At 42.5% G+C, this 18,352-nt stretch overlaps 1 protein-coding gene across 1 annotated transcript in view; it reads right to left on the reverse strand.

Moving 5' to 3' along the window:
* MEGF8 (multiple EGF like domains 8) overlaps nucleotides 1-17,779 on the reverse strand; it is a 1,779,602-nt gene extending 1,761,823 nt beyond the window's left edge. The window contains exons 1-3 of the mRNA XM_044079419.1: nucleotides 17,666-17,779; nucleotides 16,658-16,838; nucleotides 4,678-4,766 (exon numbers count right to left, since the gene is read on the reverse strand). Coding sequence (XP_043935354.1) covers nucleotides 4,678-4,766; nucleotides 16,658-16,838; nucleotides 17,666-17,779 — 384 coding nt within the window. The remainder of the gene's footprint in view (nucleotides 1-4,677; nucleotides 4,767-16,657; nucleotides 16,839-17,665) is intronic.
* Nucleotides 17,780-18,352: the final 573 nt, after the last annotated feature.

Genomic DNA, 18,352 nt, shown 5'->3' on the forward strand with positions numbered 1-18,352 from the left:
GGCCAGTCGCACTTCTGCCTAAGGATCTATAAAATGTCCACAAAGGAGACATCATCAGAGGACGACTGGGGGACCCTTCAGACTCCTCGAGGTCAGTGTCCGATGTCAAGGACTCATCCTGGGAGTCAATATGTTTCCTCTTACATAACCTCTTCCGGGGAGGCTCCTCAGAAGGATATTCCGAGGAAGCCTTGAAAGATTGGCAGCCACCAGTCGATGGCTCCTGAGGCTGCAGGTCTCTGCTGTCTCCAGAGAGAGTAGGGGCTGAGACTGAAGTGGGTGCTCTCGGGGGAAGAGTGCTGGTGCCACTGTTAGGTGCCTGAGAATGAAACAGCATGCTCCTCATCATCTCAAACGCCGACCTCTCTGACGCCGAAGACCTCCCACTCTCCGAAGAGCCAGTGCTGTCGGCTCCGTGATAGATGCAGGGTCCGAGCTCAACCTGGCCGAAGCACCAAGAGGAAGGTTCAGAACCGAAGAAGATAGATTCCAACCCTCTCTGTCGGTGCCAACAGGAGAGCTTCGGCCCCTGGACACGATGGATGGCACCGAGCATGTCGGAGCCGAACTCAGATCCAAGGCAGCAACAAGGTGAGTTGGAGCCGGCATTTCCTCCGTTGGCACCAAAAATTCTGGCTCTGAAAGGCCAGTATGGCTCTAAGGAGGATTAGCAGAAAAGGGCAAAGCTGGGCCAAGTGGCTCCGGAGTCGACTGGGTCAGAGCCAACAATAATTTTGGTAAGGCAGACTTCAGGAGTCTCAGCACTACCCTCTCCACATCTTCTTCTGGAAGACATAGTTGGGGATCTTGACCTAGGGGGCACTGGAGACTTAATTGTTACAAAAACCGGTAGGGAGCTTACAGACCTGCTCCGAGTAGCAGAGTCAACTGCTGTATCAATAGGTTCAGAGATCGGTTCCAAAACACCTGTAACCGAATGACACCACCATGATGCTCTCCTTCGGCTCCCAAGGCTGAGGAGTTGAGGAGGCAAATTTGGATTGTTTTGACTGTTTAGGAGGTGGTTCCGAAACACCAGCCGGTGCTGGAGAAGGCCTTTTTGAGGATTTTGATTTTCCAGGCTTAGAGGAAGCCGAAGAACTGGATAGTGCTTCCTCAAAGCATGGCTTCAAGAGACCCTTGAGTATGAGTTTGTTCTTTCTCTCCTGTAACACTCTAGGAGAGAAAGCATGGCAGAACAAACACGACTCCTGTAAGTGGATGGCCCCTAAGCAGTAGACATAGCTACTGTGGCCATCCATTAAGGACATCTTTTGAGAGCATTTCATGCACTTTTATTAACCCTGAGGGTTTATGCTCCTTACTTTCCTTGGAACACACACAGACAGACAGACACACAGACAGACACACAGACAGACAGACACACAGACAGACAGACACACAGACAGACAGACACACAGACAGACAGACACACAGACAGACAGACACACACAGACAGACACACAGACAGACAGACACACAGACAGACACACAGACAGACACACAGACAGACACACAGACAGACACACGATTGAAAAAGAGAAAAAGGAGGACTAGGTCCTCTAACTAAAACGGGCCTAGCCCTAAGAAGGAGTTACATGAGGACTAGGTCCTCTAACTTAAACGGGCCTAGCCCGGTGTAGTGAAACTAGCCCTAAGAAGGAGTTACACAAGGACTAGGTCTTCTAACTTAAACAGGCTTAGCCCGGTGTAGAGAAAGCTAGCTAAAGGAGTTACACGATGACTAGGTCCTCTAACTTAAACGGACCTAGCCTGGTGGTCTTCTAACTTAAACAGACCAGAAAGGAAAGCCCATGCACACAAGAGAAACCATAAAATACACAATAAATTTCTATATTCCTAAAAAAAAAAAAAAAAAAACAGCTAGTATACTTGCAATCCTAGTAAACTCACAAGCGGATCCCTGCCAAAACAAACAACGTCAAAATAGCAGAACTAACTGCCAAAGGTGACCAAAAAAGGTCAGAATAACAACAGACAAGACAACAGGAGCCCCCGTTGACTAAGAGCAGAAAACCACCAAAAACTCTACCTAATATCAAAAAATGTGCAACAGCGCCTAAACTAACTGGCACACAGGATACCAATAACAACTAGTAAACTAAGTTCACTCACAAAGGGCAAGCAATACAACTGCCTAATATATTAGCAACACTAAATATACCATAAAGCACTGAATACGATAGAATATAAAGAATTTTATTTATTATTTATTTTATTTTATTTTACATTTGTTAACCGGGAGAGTCCGACTGGATACATGTCCATTTTCAGCGGTGGCCCGGGGAGAAAAGCTCCAAGTACATAACAGACATATGAACATTGTTAATGCAAAAAAAGGAAGATAGTTGAGTTCTAAATACAATATAAAGATACATCACATCTTGGGAAAAAAAAAAAACAGCAGCAGCAAATAAAAAAAAACATAGGTCAGTTACAAAGGCGCCTTGTTAAAAAGCGGTTAAGGATAGTGAGGTAAGAGAAGGGTAAATGATAGTGGTTAATCAGGTTTGGAACAGGGACATTGCCAGAGAGTATTGAGATGGGGTTTAAGCTTTTTATGAATTGTAGGAGTGAGGGTTCCGAGGTGAGCATGGTCGGTAGGGAGTTCCACATTTTACCTACAAAGTTTGAGAATAGAGAATCCCCAGCAGAATTATTGGCTTTGGTAGTTTGAGCTAAGATCTTATTGGAGGAGCGTAAAGATTGCAGGTTAATATAGGGGTGAATGATGTTTTTCAGAGCTGGTGTTTTCTCTGGGTGATACAGTATCTGGTGAGCCATTTTGAGTTGGTTGAAATGGAGTTGGCTGGAAAACTCTAACCACCCTAGTTGCTTCAAGTTAGTGCAGTGGTGCGTTCTAAAGGTGGAATTTGTGGCAAATCTAGCTATGTGATTGTAACAAGAAGCAAGTTTGTTAAGGGTTGTCTTGTTTAGGTTTGTAAAGAGGGGAGGCATAGAAAAGAGTTGATAGTAGGTGTGTGCTGGCAATTGTAATTTTAGCGTGAGGAGTGAGAAAGTGTTTTACTTTATAGAGAGAGCCAAGCTTTTATTGACGGTTTTGATGGTAAGATTGAAATGGGTGTCAAATTTAAGGAGTTATCAATGGTAACACCTAATAGCTTTGTGTGAGCTTCTGGTGATATAGTGATTCCATTGGAGGATGTAATAGAGAAGGTGGGGGAAGAGTCTTGTTAGTGGGTGAGAAAGTAAGTAGTTTTGTTTTGTTGGGGTTGAGAACTAGTTGTCGACTTGAGAACCATTTTTCTATTAGGTTGAAGGTGTCTTGGGTTGAAGCAGTGAGGTCTGCCAGGTTGGAGGCAGTGCTGATGATAGTCGAATCATCTGCATATTGAATGCATGTGGCATGGGGGTGATTGTGGGCAGGTCATTAACAAAGATGGTGAAGAGAAGAGGGCCAAGAATAGATCCTTGGGGAACTCCAAGTGTAACAGGTAGGCATGTAGATAATTTGTCCTGCCATAGAACAGCCTGTTGCCTACTGGACAGGTAGGATTGGAACCATTTCAGCGTGGAATTGCTGAGTGATAGTTTTTTTAATGTATGGAGGAGTTGAATGTGGTTCACCATATCAAAGGCCTTGGAGAGGTCTAAGAAAAGAGCAGATGATAGTTTATTATTGTTTCTGAAGTCATTGATGGTATTAGAAAAGGATAGTAGGGCTGATGTGGTACTGTGATTTGGCCTGAAGCCATGTTGGGAGTTAGCTAGAATTTTATTTTTGGTGAGGTGTTCCATCAGTTGTTTGTGGACACACTTTTCCATAATTTTGGCCAGGGGTGAGAGTATAGCTATAGGTCTGTAGTTGGTTAGCTCTAGTGAGCTACCACCTTTATGGAGAGGAATAATGTGGGACATTTTCCATATGGAGGGGATGAAGGCTTCTGACAAGGTACAGAAGTTTTGAAAAAAATTTAGCCAGAGCCAAGAGAAGCACAACCGAACTGGGGATTGTACTGGTCTTCCAGCTTGTAAATCGGCTGAGTCGGAGCCGAGGATCGGCTCCGAACCCATATGTAAAAATGAAGGTGAGATCGGACTACCTAACATCCTCCTTTAGTCAGGTCAAGGCAGTCCCATCACAACATGAGATTATCAGGGAAAGAAAAATAGAAGATACTACATTTCCCAAAGTTCCTCCCCTCTGAGTAAGCATACAACTGTCCCCAATCTCATTAAAGTGAGAGAATATTTATAACTCAGGCCTCCCTGCATGGCTCCTGGAAGCAAAACCCCTTAAGCTTGTAATTTTGAAATGAGGCCAACATATCTGCCCTCAGGACTCTCCACAGTGAGAACAACTAGTAGTCATACAATGGACTGTCCTTGATCCAGTGTCACATAACTTTGGTGTCCTAGCCCTCTCCCCTCCCAAAGTCTTAATCCGCCTGAGCAAAACAGACAAAGATGCACAACTAATACAGAAGTGAAATCACATACCATTCGGACATTTTTCAAGTCCACTTAATAGCACACCTGGTGACTAACAAGATGCACATTACTTCATCCATTAAAAAAGAGGTCTGGTTAGCATCCCCACATAACTAAAATATGCAACATGAAAGGCACTGCTGGTTTAGTCCACTGATTGATACCAATTAGGTAAAATACAGAAAGTAGATTTGTTTTGCTTACCGGCGATGGACTGAGGACTTTGCGCTCCCAGCTGTTTGTGGTGAAGTTGTACAGAACCAAGTCACCAAGGGCTGTATTCAAATCAAACCCTACAAAAACATGAACACAAAATCAGCTTATGCACACTAAAAGACAAATTTTCCCTGATATGGCAAAGAAACACCATTAAATTTAAACAGCAAGCCTGACTCCCTGACAAAAAAAACTAACTATTATCCAAACCCATAGAAAAACAAAAGGCTGCTGTTCAAACCCAAATGTCAATATCAAACAAGCTGCAATTTTCCCCACAAAACAGAACCCAACTCAACTGGCAGCTGTCCACATAAACCAGTCAGACTATTCTCCTGATACACAAAATAAAGCTAATCGAAAGCTTAATTCTAAAGACTGACGTTAAATGTAATACAATGGTACCAGAAAGCCAAGCTGTCTAGACATAAAGGTCAGGATTAAATATGATGCTGTTCTTACTCACAAGGCTACTATACTAATACAAAGGCTGCAGACAAAGAGAATTATTAGTTATGTACTTACAATAATTTGGTATCTGTGTTATCTTCTTTCATTCCTCCTCACATATGCATTTCAGATCCATCCTCGGATCCAACTCGGCTGCATTTCTTCAGACTAGGATTCAAGTCTCGAGCTACTCACACTACACACAATGCCCTGTACTCCAACAGACCTCCTCAGATTGAGTTTGCTGCCCACAGATAATAGAGCAAAAGAATAATTCACGACAGGTCTTCTGGAGTGCCAGGAAGGGGGATGGCAGGGTGGGAAGGTGAGGAGGAATGAAAGAAGACAACACATGTGCCAAGTTATGGTAAGTACATAACTAATAAATCTAATTTTGTCTCTTTCATTCCTCCTCGCATATGGGTAGAGTCCCCAGCTATACAACTCCTGGGTGGTTTCAAGGAAGGATATGCCAGAGCACTGCCAAACCAAATGAAGCCCTGCTCCCGGAAACAAGATCCAATTTATAATGTGATACAAATGTGTGACCCTTAGACCAAGTGGCTGCAGCACAAATATCATTTTATTTTTTATTTTACATTTGTTGACCGGGCTAGTCTAACTGGATACATGTCCATTTTCAGTAGAGGCCCAGGGAGAAAAGCTCCACTTTAAACTAAATAAATCAAGACAAACAAAAGTCCATGCAATATATACAGTACATAAACCTGAAGAATTTTTTCATCAAATTGAGTTATACAGAACTAAAAATATACAGATTGTGACTACTGAGTTTAATAAGGTAAAATACAGTATTATTACCAAGGGAAAGAGATAGATATTCTTGATTAGTATATTGGTTATGAATGTGCCTTTGTAAAGATGTAAAATGGCTATGAAAAAGTGAATAACACTGAGAAGTAAGAGAATTATTGAATGTATGTACATGGGGAAGTAGTTACAGTCATAGTGAAAGAAATAGATTGGTTTATATACAAGGTGGAAAGATAAGAGCTCACTGAAGAAGGCAAGGTTGTTAGGAGCATATTCAGTGCAAGCAGCTTGGGAATAAGATACTAAGAAGAGGGTGCGGGATGAATTTGCTAATACTGCAAAGAGGGTTATTGGAAGAGAGTTGTAGAGTAATGTTATATTGGGGGGGGGGTAGTCAGGGTTAGTACAAGGACAAAGCCATTGTGTTTTTAGTTGAATCTTTAGTTGCTTTTTAAAGAGTGGTAATGATGAGAGAGATGTAAGTTTTGTGGGAAGCTTGTTCCAAATCTTCCTCACTGTATTAGAGAAAAGAGAATCACCAGCCTTGTTGTGGGATTTCTGGATGGTAACCAGTAGTTTATTTGCTGAGCGAAGGTTAGTAAGGTTTGTGTAGGGGGAGATGAGGCTACTGAGAATAGGAGTATTACTAGGCTGGTACAGAATTTTATGGGTAATGGAGAGTTGTTGAAATTCTAGCTGGTTATTTAGTTCAAGCCATCCAAGAAGTTTGAGATTTAGACAGTGATGAGTTCTAAATGAGGACCCAGTAGCAAACCTGGCAATATTGTTATAAGAAGTGGACAATTTGTTTAGGTTGCTTTTGGAAAGATTAGTATAAACTGGTGAGGCATAGAGGAGGGTGGAGATCAGATGGGTCTGGGCAATAGTAGTTCTGGCTTCTGGGGTGAGAAAAGGTTTTATCCTATATAAGGATCCAAGTTTTCTGTTTACAGTTTTAATAGTGGCATTAATATGAGAGTCAAAGTTGAGGTTGTGGTCAATCAATACACCTAATAGTTTTGTAGTTGGGTCAGGAGCTATGATTGTACCGTCGATGGATATAATAGAGAAATCTATTGGGGTGGATTTAAAAGTTGGAGAAAATAGTAATAGTTTAGTTTTTTTGGCATTAAGGAGGAGGCGGCGTTGTTGGAACCAGTTTTCTACTTGGTTAAATACTGTTTGGGTGATGGACTGGAGTTCAGATGAGGTGGTTCCTTCACAAATCAAAGTGGAGTCATCTGCGTATTGCATGCTGATAGGTAGAGGTAAATTAGTAGAAAGGTCGTTAATGAATATGGAGAAGAGTAGAGGTCCCAGGATAGAGCCCTGGGGGACACCAAGGGTAATAGGGAGAAGTTTGGAAAGGTTATTATCCCAAAGGACAGCCTGCTGTCTATTGTGAATATAGGATTTGAACCATTGTAATGCCTGTGTGTCAAGTGAGAAACAGTTGAGTATGTTGAGTAGTATTTGATGGTTGACCATATCAAAAGCTTTAGAGAGGTCAATGAACAGAGCAGAGGAGTGCATGTTATTGTTGCGAAGTTTATTAATGCAGTCTGTAAAGGATAGGAGAGCAGTGGTGGTACTGTGGAATGGTCTAAAACCATGTTGACAGTCAGCTAGAAGGTTATATTGGAGAATGTGGTCAAGGAATTGTTGATGGATACATTTTTCCATTATTTTGGCTAGTGGTGGTAATAGGGCTATGGGCCGAAAGTTAGAGAGTTCAGTTGAGTTCCCTCCTTTGTGAAGTGGGATTATGTGAGAGATTTTCCAGAGTGAGGGAATGGAGCCTTCAGTTATGGTTCTACTGATTAGAATCGAAATGGGATAGGCAAGAGCTTTTGCAGCAGTTTGAAGGTATTCAGGTGGTAGGACATCAGCTGAGGGAGTACAAGGTTTAAGTTTATGAAGAAGAGTGTAGATGAGGGTTGTAGGAATAGGTTTTAAGTGAAAGGTAGCTGCTAAGGTAGTTGGGGAGGATGAGAGAGTAGGGTTAACAGGTGGTAAGGTGTTAGCTAGAGATTGTACAGTTTCAGTAAAAAAGGTATTGAAAGCATCAGCAATCTGCGTTGGAGAGTTTAGGGAAAGACCAGATGGGGTAGGTGTTTTTGAGTGGCCTGGATGTAAAAGTTTATTTATGCCTGACCAGAAGCTTTGGGGTTGATTATGGTGATTTTGTTGGAGTTTAAAGAAATAGTTTTTTTATCCTGAATTATTGATTTTTTGGTGGCATTTCTTAGCTGTCTAAAGTACTGCTGATCAACTGGGTCTTTAGTGTTTCTCCATTTGGACCAGATTTTATTTCTTTGTAGGATTTGTTGTCTGGTTTCTTTTGTGAGCCATGGGGCTGCTTTGTATCTAGTTCTTATAGAGCGTGAGGGGGCGTGGAATTCTAAAATTTGTAGGAATTTGGAGTTAAAATGGGATACTGCTTCATCAATTGGCAGGTGCCTTAGGGGTGACCAGTCACAGGCTTGAAGTTCATCCTGAAAGTTGGCTGGATCAAATTTTTTTTTGTTGCGGGTGATTTTAAAGGTAGTTTGATTTGGGATAAAGGATTTTTGTCTAGATAAATAGGTTAGTGAATGGTCACTAATATCATCAGGAAGGATAACTACTTTGTAAGAGAGAGGGTGGCTGTTAATTAAGATCCAGTCTAATATACTTTCTTTGCAGCTGGGTTTATGGATTCTGGTGGGGGTAGTAATAGTTTGTGAGAAGCCATAGAGGTTTATATGGGTTGTGGGTTCTAGAGTGGTACAGGTGTTCCAGTCTATATTAAAATTGCCGAGTACAATGGTTTCTTGAGGGAAGGATGTTGAAAGTCAGCAGAGAATATTTTCTAAGATGCTAATGTTATTGCCTGGGGGTAGGTAGGAGCATATTATGTATATAGATTTAGTTGTATTGAGCTGGAGCTTGGAGATAAGAATTTCCACATTAGTTTCTAGAGGTGGTTGTACTAGTATGGACATGACCTGTAAATGAGATTTGTGCAGTATTGCTACCCCACCGCCTTTTTTGGTAGTTCGGTCTAACCTCAAGATATTATAACCAGGTGGGAGTATTTCATTGTCTTTTGTAACTGGTTTAAGCCAGGTTTCAGTTAAGCATAAGATATCGAAAGAGTGAGTATCTAGTAGAGCGTGTAGTTGGCTTACTTTATTGTTAACACTCCTTATATTGAGATGAACTATGAGTAGAAAATTTGTGCTTGTACAGGGAGTGAAGGGGGTGAGGGGTGTCTTAGGGTGTTGTTATATGGTCCTGGGTTGGGATGAATGTCTCCGTGAAGGAGAGGATGTCTAAGTGGGCTATAAGGATGCTTCAGTGGTTTGCTGTAATTAGGTTGTGATTTCCTATATAGTGTAAATGAGAAATGGGCTACTCTGTGGTATTTAGGTGATAGATAGGTTGAGGTGAATGTTATGTTAGAATGGCTTTGGAATTCAAGCTCATTTATTACTAATGTTTGTTTTAGGGGTTGGTGAGATGATGTGAGTTGTAGGTTTTCATAAAAGGTGAGAGTATAGGGAATAGAAAGGATAGATAGTAGTGAGAGTAGGAGAGGTAGTTTTATGCAGGTGAGTGTATAAGTTAAGGGCATGGTGAAGGAGATGATAGAATATAGTTAAGAATTAGGAGGTGGGAGTAAAGAGAGTGTGGAGTATTGAGGTATGTAAGACATAATTAAGAGTAGTTGTCAGTATGTGAGTGGGTGTGTAGATGGTATGTGTGTGATGAGTTGCGGATGACTACTGGATAGGAAGTAGGGGGTGTGGCTTTATAAGTATAAAGGTAGGACAACTGGGGGTGGGTGAGATTTGGGGGTAGGGTAGGGAAGCGGAGTGAGCCCGCAGGGCGAACGGAGCGGGTTACAGAAGGCAAGTGAGAGTCTACAGAGACAATTAGGGAGCAGCAGGCTCCTGAGGCAAGTTAAGTATATCCAGGTGAGTAGAGTACGGTAAATGCAGGAGAGAGGTTGGGAAAATTTGTGGAATAAAGGGAAGAAAAACAGAGTACAGTTAGTAGGAGGAAGAAAAGGTAACAGTATAGTGAAAGAAGCAAGAGGATTAGCAACTAGTCAAGGGATAAGAGATGTAAGAGTATTAAGAGTAGATATTTGGGAAGGTGGAGTACAGGGTATAACCCTAGACTGGAGTAGAGTGCCACCTAGTGGGCAGAAAGTACAGTACACAAAGGTATAAATATTAGATAAAGCTACAAGGAGGAGTTACAGTTAACAAAAGGTAAGGGGAGAAAATAGCAGATTGCTATTGGGGTGCATGGGAGAAAACTTTGCTGCTGATCTAAAGAGACCCTGGAAGAAAAGGCAGATGAGGTGGACATAGACCTGGTGGAGTGGGCCTTAGGAGGGCGAGGTAGTTGTAATCCATTTTTATTATAAATGTAGGTGATACAGTCTGTAATCTACTTGGTGAGGGTAACCTTTGAAACTGACTGATCTAGATGGCTAACAGAGAAGGAAACAAGGAACTGATATGACTTTCGAAAAAAGCTTGGTTCTGTGCAAGTAAAAAAAGGTAACTGTTTGTGAACATCTAGTGAATGCAGCAATAGTTTTCCATCATTAGAGAATTTATAAAAAAAGACTAGTAGTTGGATAGTCTGGTTAATATTGGCCTCTGTAGCTACCTTGGGCATAAAGGAAGGGTTGTATAAAGGGATGTTATCCTTGTTGAAAATTATGTAAGACGGCTTAGAAGATAAGGCCTGAATTTCTGATACTCTCTTAGCTGAGGTGATGGCAATGAGAACTGTTTTCCATGAAAGAAACTTTAGGTCACAGTCACTCACTGATTCAAAGGGTTTTTTGAGTTGAGCTCTGCAAAACCACAGTGAGATCTATGGTGGAGAGGTATCCTTTACCAGAGGCCTGAGGAGAAAGACCCCCTTTCAAGGAGGCTTGCACAGTTTGGAAGCTGAATGGCACTTGAGAACGTTGACAGAATAAAAATTAGACAGCCACTAACTGGAATCTGATGGTGGAGAAGCTAGCTCCTTCATTGAAAAGAGATGAAGGAAATGCAGAACGTCAAAAATAGGTGCCGAAAAAGGTCAATATTTTCTTTGGAAGCCCAGAAAACAAATCTCTTCTATTTGCTGCTGTAAACTATCTTAGTAGCTGGTTTTTGAGAGTTTGCACCTTCGAATGATCACTGGAAGGGGAGAAACCAAACGTCAACTGGAGGGACGTCAGACTGTGGTGATAACTCTCTATGGGGTGATAAAGGAGATTCCGTTTGGATTCCAGAATCCATGCAGAAAACTTCAGGTGAGACCAGAGGAAGTGGAACCAAATCTGACAAGGCCAGAAGGGGTCAGTGAAGATTATTGAGGACTTCAGGTGCTTTGCTTTCTGAAGAAACATTGGGATCAAAGGTAGTGGGGGATAAGAAAAGAGGAGACCGGGGAGGTCAACTGTGAACCAGAGCTTCCCTCAGGGACTCCCCCAGAGGGGGGAATCAGAGATAAGTAGTTGCTGCACTTATTGTTCTGGGGGGATGCAAATAGGTTACAGTAAGGTTGAATCCAATGGCTGAAAATCAAGTCCGCTATTGACTGATTGAGGGACCACTCATACGGGGTCAGAAAGGACCTGCTCATTTTGTCTGTCAGGACACTGAATTTCCCCAGTATGTGTGTTACAAGCAGAAAATGGTCCAAAGACATCATCCAGTCCCACACCCTCATGGCTTCTCTGCACAATGGATAAGAATGGGTTCCTCCTTGATGTACCACACCACTGACACGTTTGCCTGTGTGGATCACAATCGTTTCTAGAGACAGAACATCCTAAAGGGCTTGCAATGTGAGGAGGACAGCTCTCATCTCAACAACACTGATATGCAATCTGGTCTCTATATCTGTCCACATGCCTTGGACCATCTTTCCCTTGTAATGCCCCCCACCCCAACTGGGAAGCATCCTTGGTCACAGTGACAGAGGGGGGTGGGAGAAGGAAAGGTCTGTCTAATGTCAGTTCATCTGACAGAAGCCACCACTGAAGATGCCTTCTTCAAACTGGAGTCAGCTTGATGGGAACAGACAGAGGCTGGTAGAGTATAGACCACTGAGCAGTCACAGTCCACTGAAGGACTCACATAAAATATCTGGAAAGAAGAACAAATGGAATGGCGGCCACCACAGATCCTAGAGCTTAAAGCATTAGCCTTGCCAGTGGGGAAGCTAGATTCAATACTGTTCAGATCTGATCTGTCAATGTTATGACGTGATGAGGGGGAAGAGCGGCAATCTGACTGACTGTATCCCAGGTAGCTCCAATGAATTCTAAAGTCTGCACAGGGGAAAGATTTAACTTTGCCAGATTTGCAGTGATTCCAAAATGATTGGCAAGATTGAAGAAGTAATCCCTAGCCTGTAGTAATTGATGCCTGGTTGGGGCAGTAAACAGCCAGTCGTCCAGGTAAAGAAATACCTGGAATCTCTTCAGTCTGAGGTGAGTTGAGACTACTGTCATGCATTTGATAACCACCTTCGAGGCTGTGGTGAGCCCAAAGGGCAGAGCCCTGAAATGAAAATGACTGGCTCCCATCCAAAAGTGCAGATGACTCCTGGAGCGTCTATCTATTTTGATGTGACAGCATGCATCCTTTAAGTCCACAGAACACATCCTTCTGCAGCAACTTCAAGTTCCAGAAGGAATGAAAGCGCTAAACTCTGTATAAAATTGTGGATTAAACAAGATTTATATTTTATTTTTGGGCTACAAGTTTCCTTATTGCTGGTGATTCTTCTACTGCTGGTTATTATTTCATCTTGTTCCATTTGCTGCTGCCTTATTTTTGTGTGGTTACGACAGTTGGTTTTTGTTATTACTTCATCACTAGGGACACTCACTGCCACATCCGTAGGCTTAAGATCCGAGGGGGGGCGGCAGTTTCAGGTGAACATGTGATCACAACAGATCACAACGGATCCGACGAGAACTTCGGCTCCGTCGGAGCAGGTCTGTGATCCAAAGTGGTCAGATCCACAGCCCCCCCCGACCTTAACAGGTGGCTCTCAAGTTGGTCTCGAAAACTTATGAGGGCACTTCTTGGAGTTGGAGAATCCCGAATGGCTCTTAGAGGGGGTGTGAGCCCCTGGAGGGGAAGTGGGCAAAAAACCCTTCAAAATCAGTTTCTTTCTGCAGTCGGCTACAGCTCTTGGGTAAAAACTCTCACAAACAGACCGGGCTGACAGCACATGCTCTGCACCCAGGTAATATACACAAAGAATGTGCATCAGAATGTGGGAATTTATGTCCACATTCTAAGCACAGTTTAAACCCAATGGGTTTATCAGTCATCACAAAAAAAATTTCCACACCCGCATAATAGGAAAGAAGTGGAAGAAACCCCAACAAACAGAAAATACCTAACAGTCAGCTTTTTTTATTTTTTCACTCAAAGGACTAGAAGAAGAAGAGGGGAATTTGAAGGGGAGCCTAACAGTTAACAGCTACCCAGAGCACAGGAAATTTTTGTTAAATGAGTGCCATAAAGGCAAGGGAGAGAAAAACACCACGCCACTATAAAAAAGGTAGGGAAGGAAGTAAAGGTAAGAAAATACGATAAAATGAACTTATCTGTGAAGAACAAACCCAAGGGAAACCACTGATTCACTCAAGACCAAGGTGACCACTACCGATTCCACTGGCGGCAAACAAGATTTGAGGAGGTTGGTTAGACTGTATGGCATTGTGGGTAGTGGGAGGAGCTCAAAACTTGGATCCTAGTCTGAAGAAATGCAGCAGAGTCAGATCCAAGGACAGATCTGAAACCCGTACAAAAGGAAGAATGAAAAAGATATCAGACTGATCTCTTAATCCACCAGGCAGAACCAAAAAGGTCGTTGACTTGAAATATTCATCCAAATAATTAAAGGCAGTTGTTCTGGCAAAAAGATAAAAGGATTTTCTGTTCTGGTAACAGGTACCAGACAGGAAGATGCTATTCTCACCCAGTGGCCAGTACCAAATTAAATACCACCTTGACACACCCTGATTTATGTCCCAAATCAACTGCGAACACAACACAAAAATACAGAAACAAAACGGAAACTGCTGTTTCAACTATATCAGTTATCAGACAGTGCCCCATCTTAATGCAGTCAAGGTAATCCAAGTGCAACTAACTCTGGGCAAAACTGCAATCCAAATGGTAGCTTGCTACAGATCACCCACCATGCCCCAGGATTCCCACTCCTCTTGTCTTGATGTACTGGAAAATATCAGGGTTCAACCACACACCCTAATAATGGGCGATTTCAACTACCCCACCATTACCTGGGAAAACTACTCATGTACCAACTCCTTCGCTCAACGCTTTCTGGAATTCATAAACTCCAATGCCCAGGATCAGCTTATCCACACCCCCACCAGGGGCAACAATATCTTAGATCTAGTCATTACCAACATGAGTGACCGGTGTTCCACACCTGAAGTCAACGCCTCATTAGTCCGATCCGACCATAAGCTAATTACCCTAGATATCCACATCCTGCCCTCACCCCATTAAGGAAACCATGGTAAAAAATTTCTCCAAAGCCAACTTCATGCTTCTTAAGACAGAAGTGGCGAACTTCATGACACCCATGCAGATGGACAATACAGTTACGACTACTGAATCCTACACAAATGCACTTTATAAGCACTTACATGACTGCATGGATCGTGCTATCCCAAACAGAACCAAGACGCTATCCTCCAAAAAAAGGAAGCCAATCTGGTGGTCCCCTGCCATAAACAAACTGTACAACAGAAGGAAGAAACTGTTGCAAAAGAAAGTAAAATCCCATGAGTGGAGGAGCTCCCTGGTCAGCCTCAGTAAGAAGCTGCGATCCCTCATAAAATCCTCCAAAGCTAGTTACGAAAACAAATTCGCCACTGATTCTAAATACAACCACAAAGCATTCTATAGCTATGTCAAGAATCTCAATGGCAACACTCAATCTGCTCTGAGTTACAGCACAATGGCACTAAATATACAGACCCAACTGATATTGCCAACATCCTGGCAGATAGGTTCAATGCTAATTTTACCCCCCTCTCACCCCCATGAACTACAGAACGAACTGGCACCCCACCTAAGTAACATGTTCAATCATAGCCTCACCTCAGGCTTTGTGCCTGCTGAATGGCACACAGTGACTGTTATCCCACTCCACAAGGGAGGAGTCACCACGGACCCCGGTTACTACCGCCCCATTAGCCTGACGAGCCTGGTCTTCAAGGCCATGGAACAGATCATCATGGAACTTATAAGCAAAGACATTGGTAATCTCCAAACTCTGGACCCCACCCAGTTTGGGTTTGTAAAAGGCAGATCATGTCTCCTAAACCTGATAAGACTTCTTTGAAGCAGTCACCAAAGCCATAGATAAGGGAAAGGTGGTTCACACAGCCTAGCTAGATCTTGCCAAGGCTTTCGACATCATCCCCCACTCTAGAATTATAGATAAACTCACTAAACTAGGTATAAATCCCTATGTCACAAGATGGGTTGCCAACTGGCTCACTGACAGAACCCACACTGTGAAAGTAGCAGACTCCAAATCCGACTTCAGACCAGTGACAAGTGCAGTACACCACAGGGTTCAGGCCTGGGTCCTCTCCTGTTTGGTATCTACTTCTCTGAAGTACATGCGAACACAGAAGGACTTTGGCTAATGAAGTTCGCAGATGACTGCAAACTAGGAGCTATAAAAACTCCTAACAATGTGGACATCCTACAAAAGGGCCTCACTGAGACAGATGCCTGGTGTCAAAGCCTTGGTCTCAAGCTCAATGCCAAAAAGTGCATTGTCATCTCCTTTGGTAAAAACTCTGTACCCATGAACTACAACATAGGCGGTAGTATACTTGACACCGAAAGTGTGATAAGAGACTTTGGGACACAGGTGGACAGTAGTCTCTCCTTTGATAATCACATCACCACAGTAGTCAGGAAATCCTTCTATGTGGCACACCTCATCACAAAAGGTTTCTCATCCAGAAGAAAAGAGGTAATTGTTCCCTTCTACTCATCACTCATTAAATCCATTATGGAGTACAACGCCCCCTTTTGGTATGTACCTCACAAGACATCTACAACAACTGGAAAGGCCACAGAAATACCTCACAAAGAGGATTACCAGCCTCAGATGCCCTATGCAGACCTTCTCAAAAAACTCCAGCTTTACTCCATCGCATATCGCCTACTCAGAGGTGATCTCTGCCTAACATACAAAGCTATATCAAACCCAGAGCTGTTGGACATGCTCCACTTAAAGAAATTCCAATCCCTCTGAGCTACATGCTCTAGGGACCTAAACCTTGTCACCACAATAAACAGAACATGCCGGAGGGATAGATTCCTGTCCCAGAGACTTCCCATACTCTGGAATAAACTACCTATCTATATCAAACAAAGCTCCTCATTAGCACTCAAGAAAAATCTTGATGATTGGATGGGAAATAGGAAATTCACCCCAGGGATCACCTCTGTGGCTCTGCTCGACAGTGGCACAGGAAAATAATTTTCTTGGGTGGCAAAAGCCAGGGTACCTTTTTGGCTGGGCTTGTATAGGCCTGAGGGCCGATAGCCTAGTACCTAACTATGAACCTAAACCTGGGGTATACAACACACAACATCTCTCCAACCATAATGAGTGTTTCTTTTTATTTATTCATTTACTTTTTTTTCCTTGTAATAATTTATCAAAGTCTTACCTCCAAAGATGTAAAGAGCATTCGTGGTATTCAAGAACACCCCTGCTGCAGCACTCCGTGGGGTAAATTTGGGGTCTGAAGCACTGACATTGTACCAGTTTGCAGTCCCCTGGTTATCCAGCAAGGACAGGTCACACTTCTGACCAATATATCCACTGTCACACTGGCACTGGTGGGTTTCCTGCAAGAAGCAAAACAAGCATCAACAAAAAACTGAATGGTAATGTTTCAGTACAGAGATGGGGTGTTACGCAGTTTATGTTTATATCCAAGTCATTTTAACCTGTTAGTTACTTCTGCTTGGGAAGTGTGCCTTATACTTGCCACCCAAATGACATTCAGTAGATCTCAGTAGTTTGCTCCATTTCAGGAACAATCTCACTAGCAGTGTCTCTACTCTTTTTGCAATCAGTTGACAACATTCTCTTGTGCGGCTTAGCTATATTTAGACAAATACATGGAAAATGCCTTCCCAATGGAATCCGCTATATCAGGAAATAAGTCCTTTCTGTAAGGCAATGCTGTGTCATCATCTTAGAATCCTGCATCAGAGATATAGTAAGCCTTCTCTTTTCATGACAGTGTTTATCTGTTAGTCTGATTTGTCAAATAATATGGCAAGTACCTCTGGGAAGATTACAAATGAAATTATAACAAGGTGCTTCTGATATTCCCAGGACAATAATGGTTACACTTGGAACTGCATAACTGAAGAGAGGAAGTGTGTGCAAAGACATAGCTCAGAGAATTCCCTTAGTCTGTGGAACACTGGCCTCAACATTAATGCACATAAGCATAACTGGCATGGCATCTAACATTAAGGGGTGCACAGAGGCAAGCACCCTGCAAAAGTGTTTTAAATGTTGAACAACAAGTTTCAGAATCTGCTTTTGTTCGCTGGGCCTACAGTATCATCAGGTCTTGGATTTCTGAGAGGGCGTACTTTACATGAAATGTGTCATGCATAATTAGCCAGTATCACTTTCCCACTCACAGTATGCTTACTACCTTCTGAATCATCAGGAAATGATGGCCCACTCCTTTAACATGGATTGCATGGTATGTGCAAGGGAATGCTGCCCGTTTTCCAGTGAGGGTGCATTTTTTGTCCAGTTTCAGCATTATGACATGCTAAACAGTTGGCTTGCTCTAGTAATTAGCATGGGTTTTAGTTCATTTTAAGTATGTAAAGAAAATTGAAGCTTATAACACTACAAAATTCTACCAGAAGATGGGAGAGTAAGGAAAGCATTGGGCCTCTCGGTACAACCAGTTGTTAGGCTATAGTTTAATGGAGCTCTCCTAACAAAAAAAATGCAGGAATAAAAGTAAGTTGGCTGTTGACAGAGAAACCAGGCAGGTATGTTCTCTTTCCCCTTTGTTATTTGCTTTATATTTAGAGTCAATGGCAAAGAAAATAAGGGATTTGCAAAGTTCAAGGACATAACTGATATGGCACTCAAGAAAAGTTAACGTTTTTGCAGACAATATTCTGTATATGATACATCCAAACAAGGATATTGTAGTGTTGTGCAACATTCTGAAACAGTTACAGGTCTTTTCTGGTTAAAACATTAACGAAAGATAAAACAAAGGCTACAGTGGTATATTACATACCCACACATGAACTGGGTCAGCAATAGCCATATTTATGGGGACATGAGAAAATGAAGTATTTAGGTGTGTGGATTAAAA

The sequence above is a fragment of the Protopterus annectens genome, chromosome 8.part0, assembly GCF_019279795.1.
Source record: "Protopterus annectens isolate FY-2018-M chromosome 8.part0, PAN1.0, whole genome shotgun sequence".
Classification (NCBI taxonomy): domain Eukaryota; kingdom Metazoa; phylum Chordata; order Ceratodontiformes; family Protopteridae; genus Protopterus; species Protopterus annectens.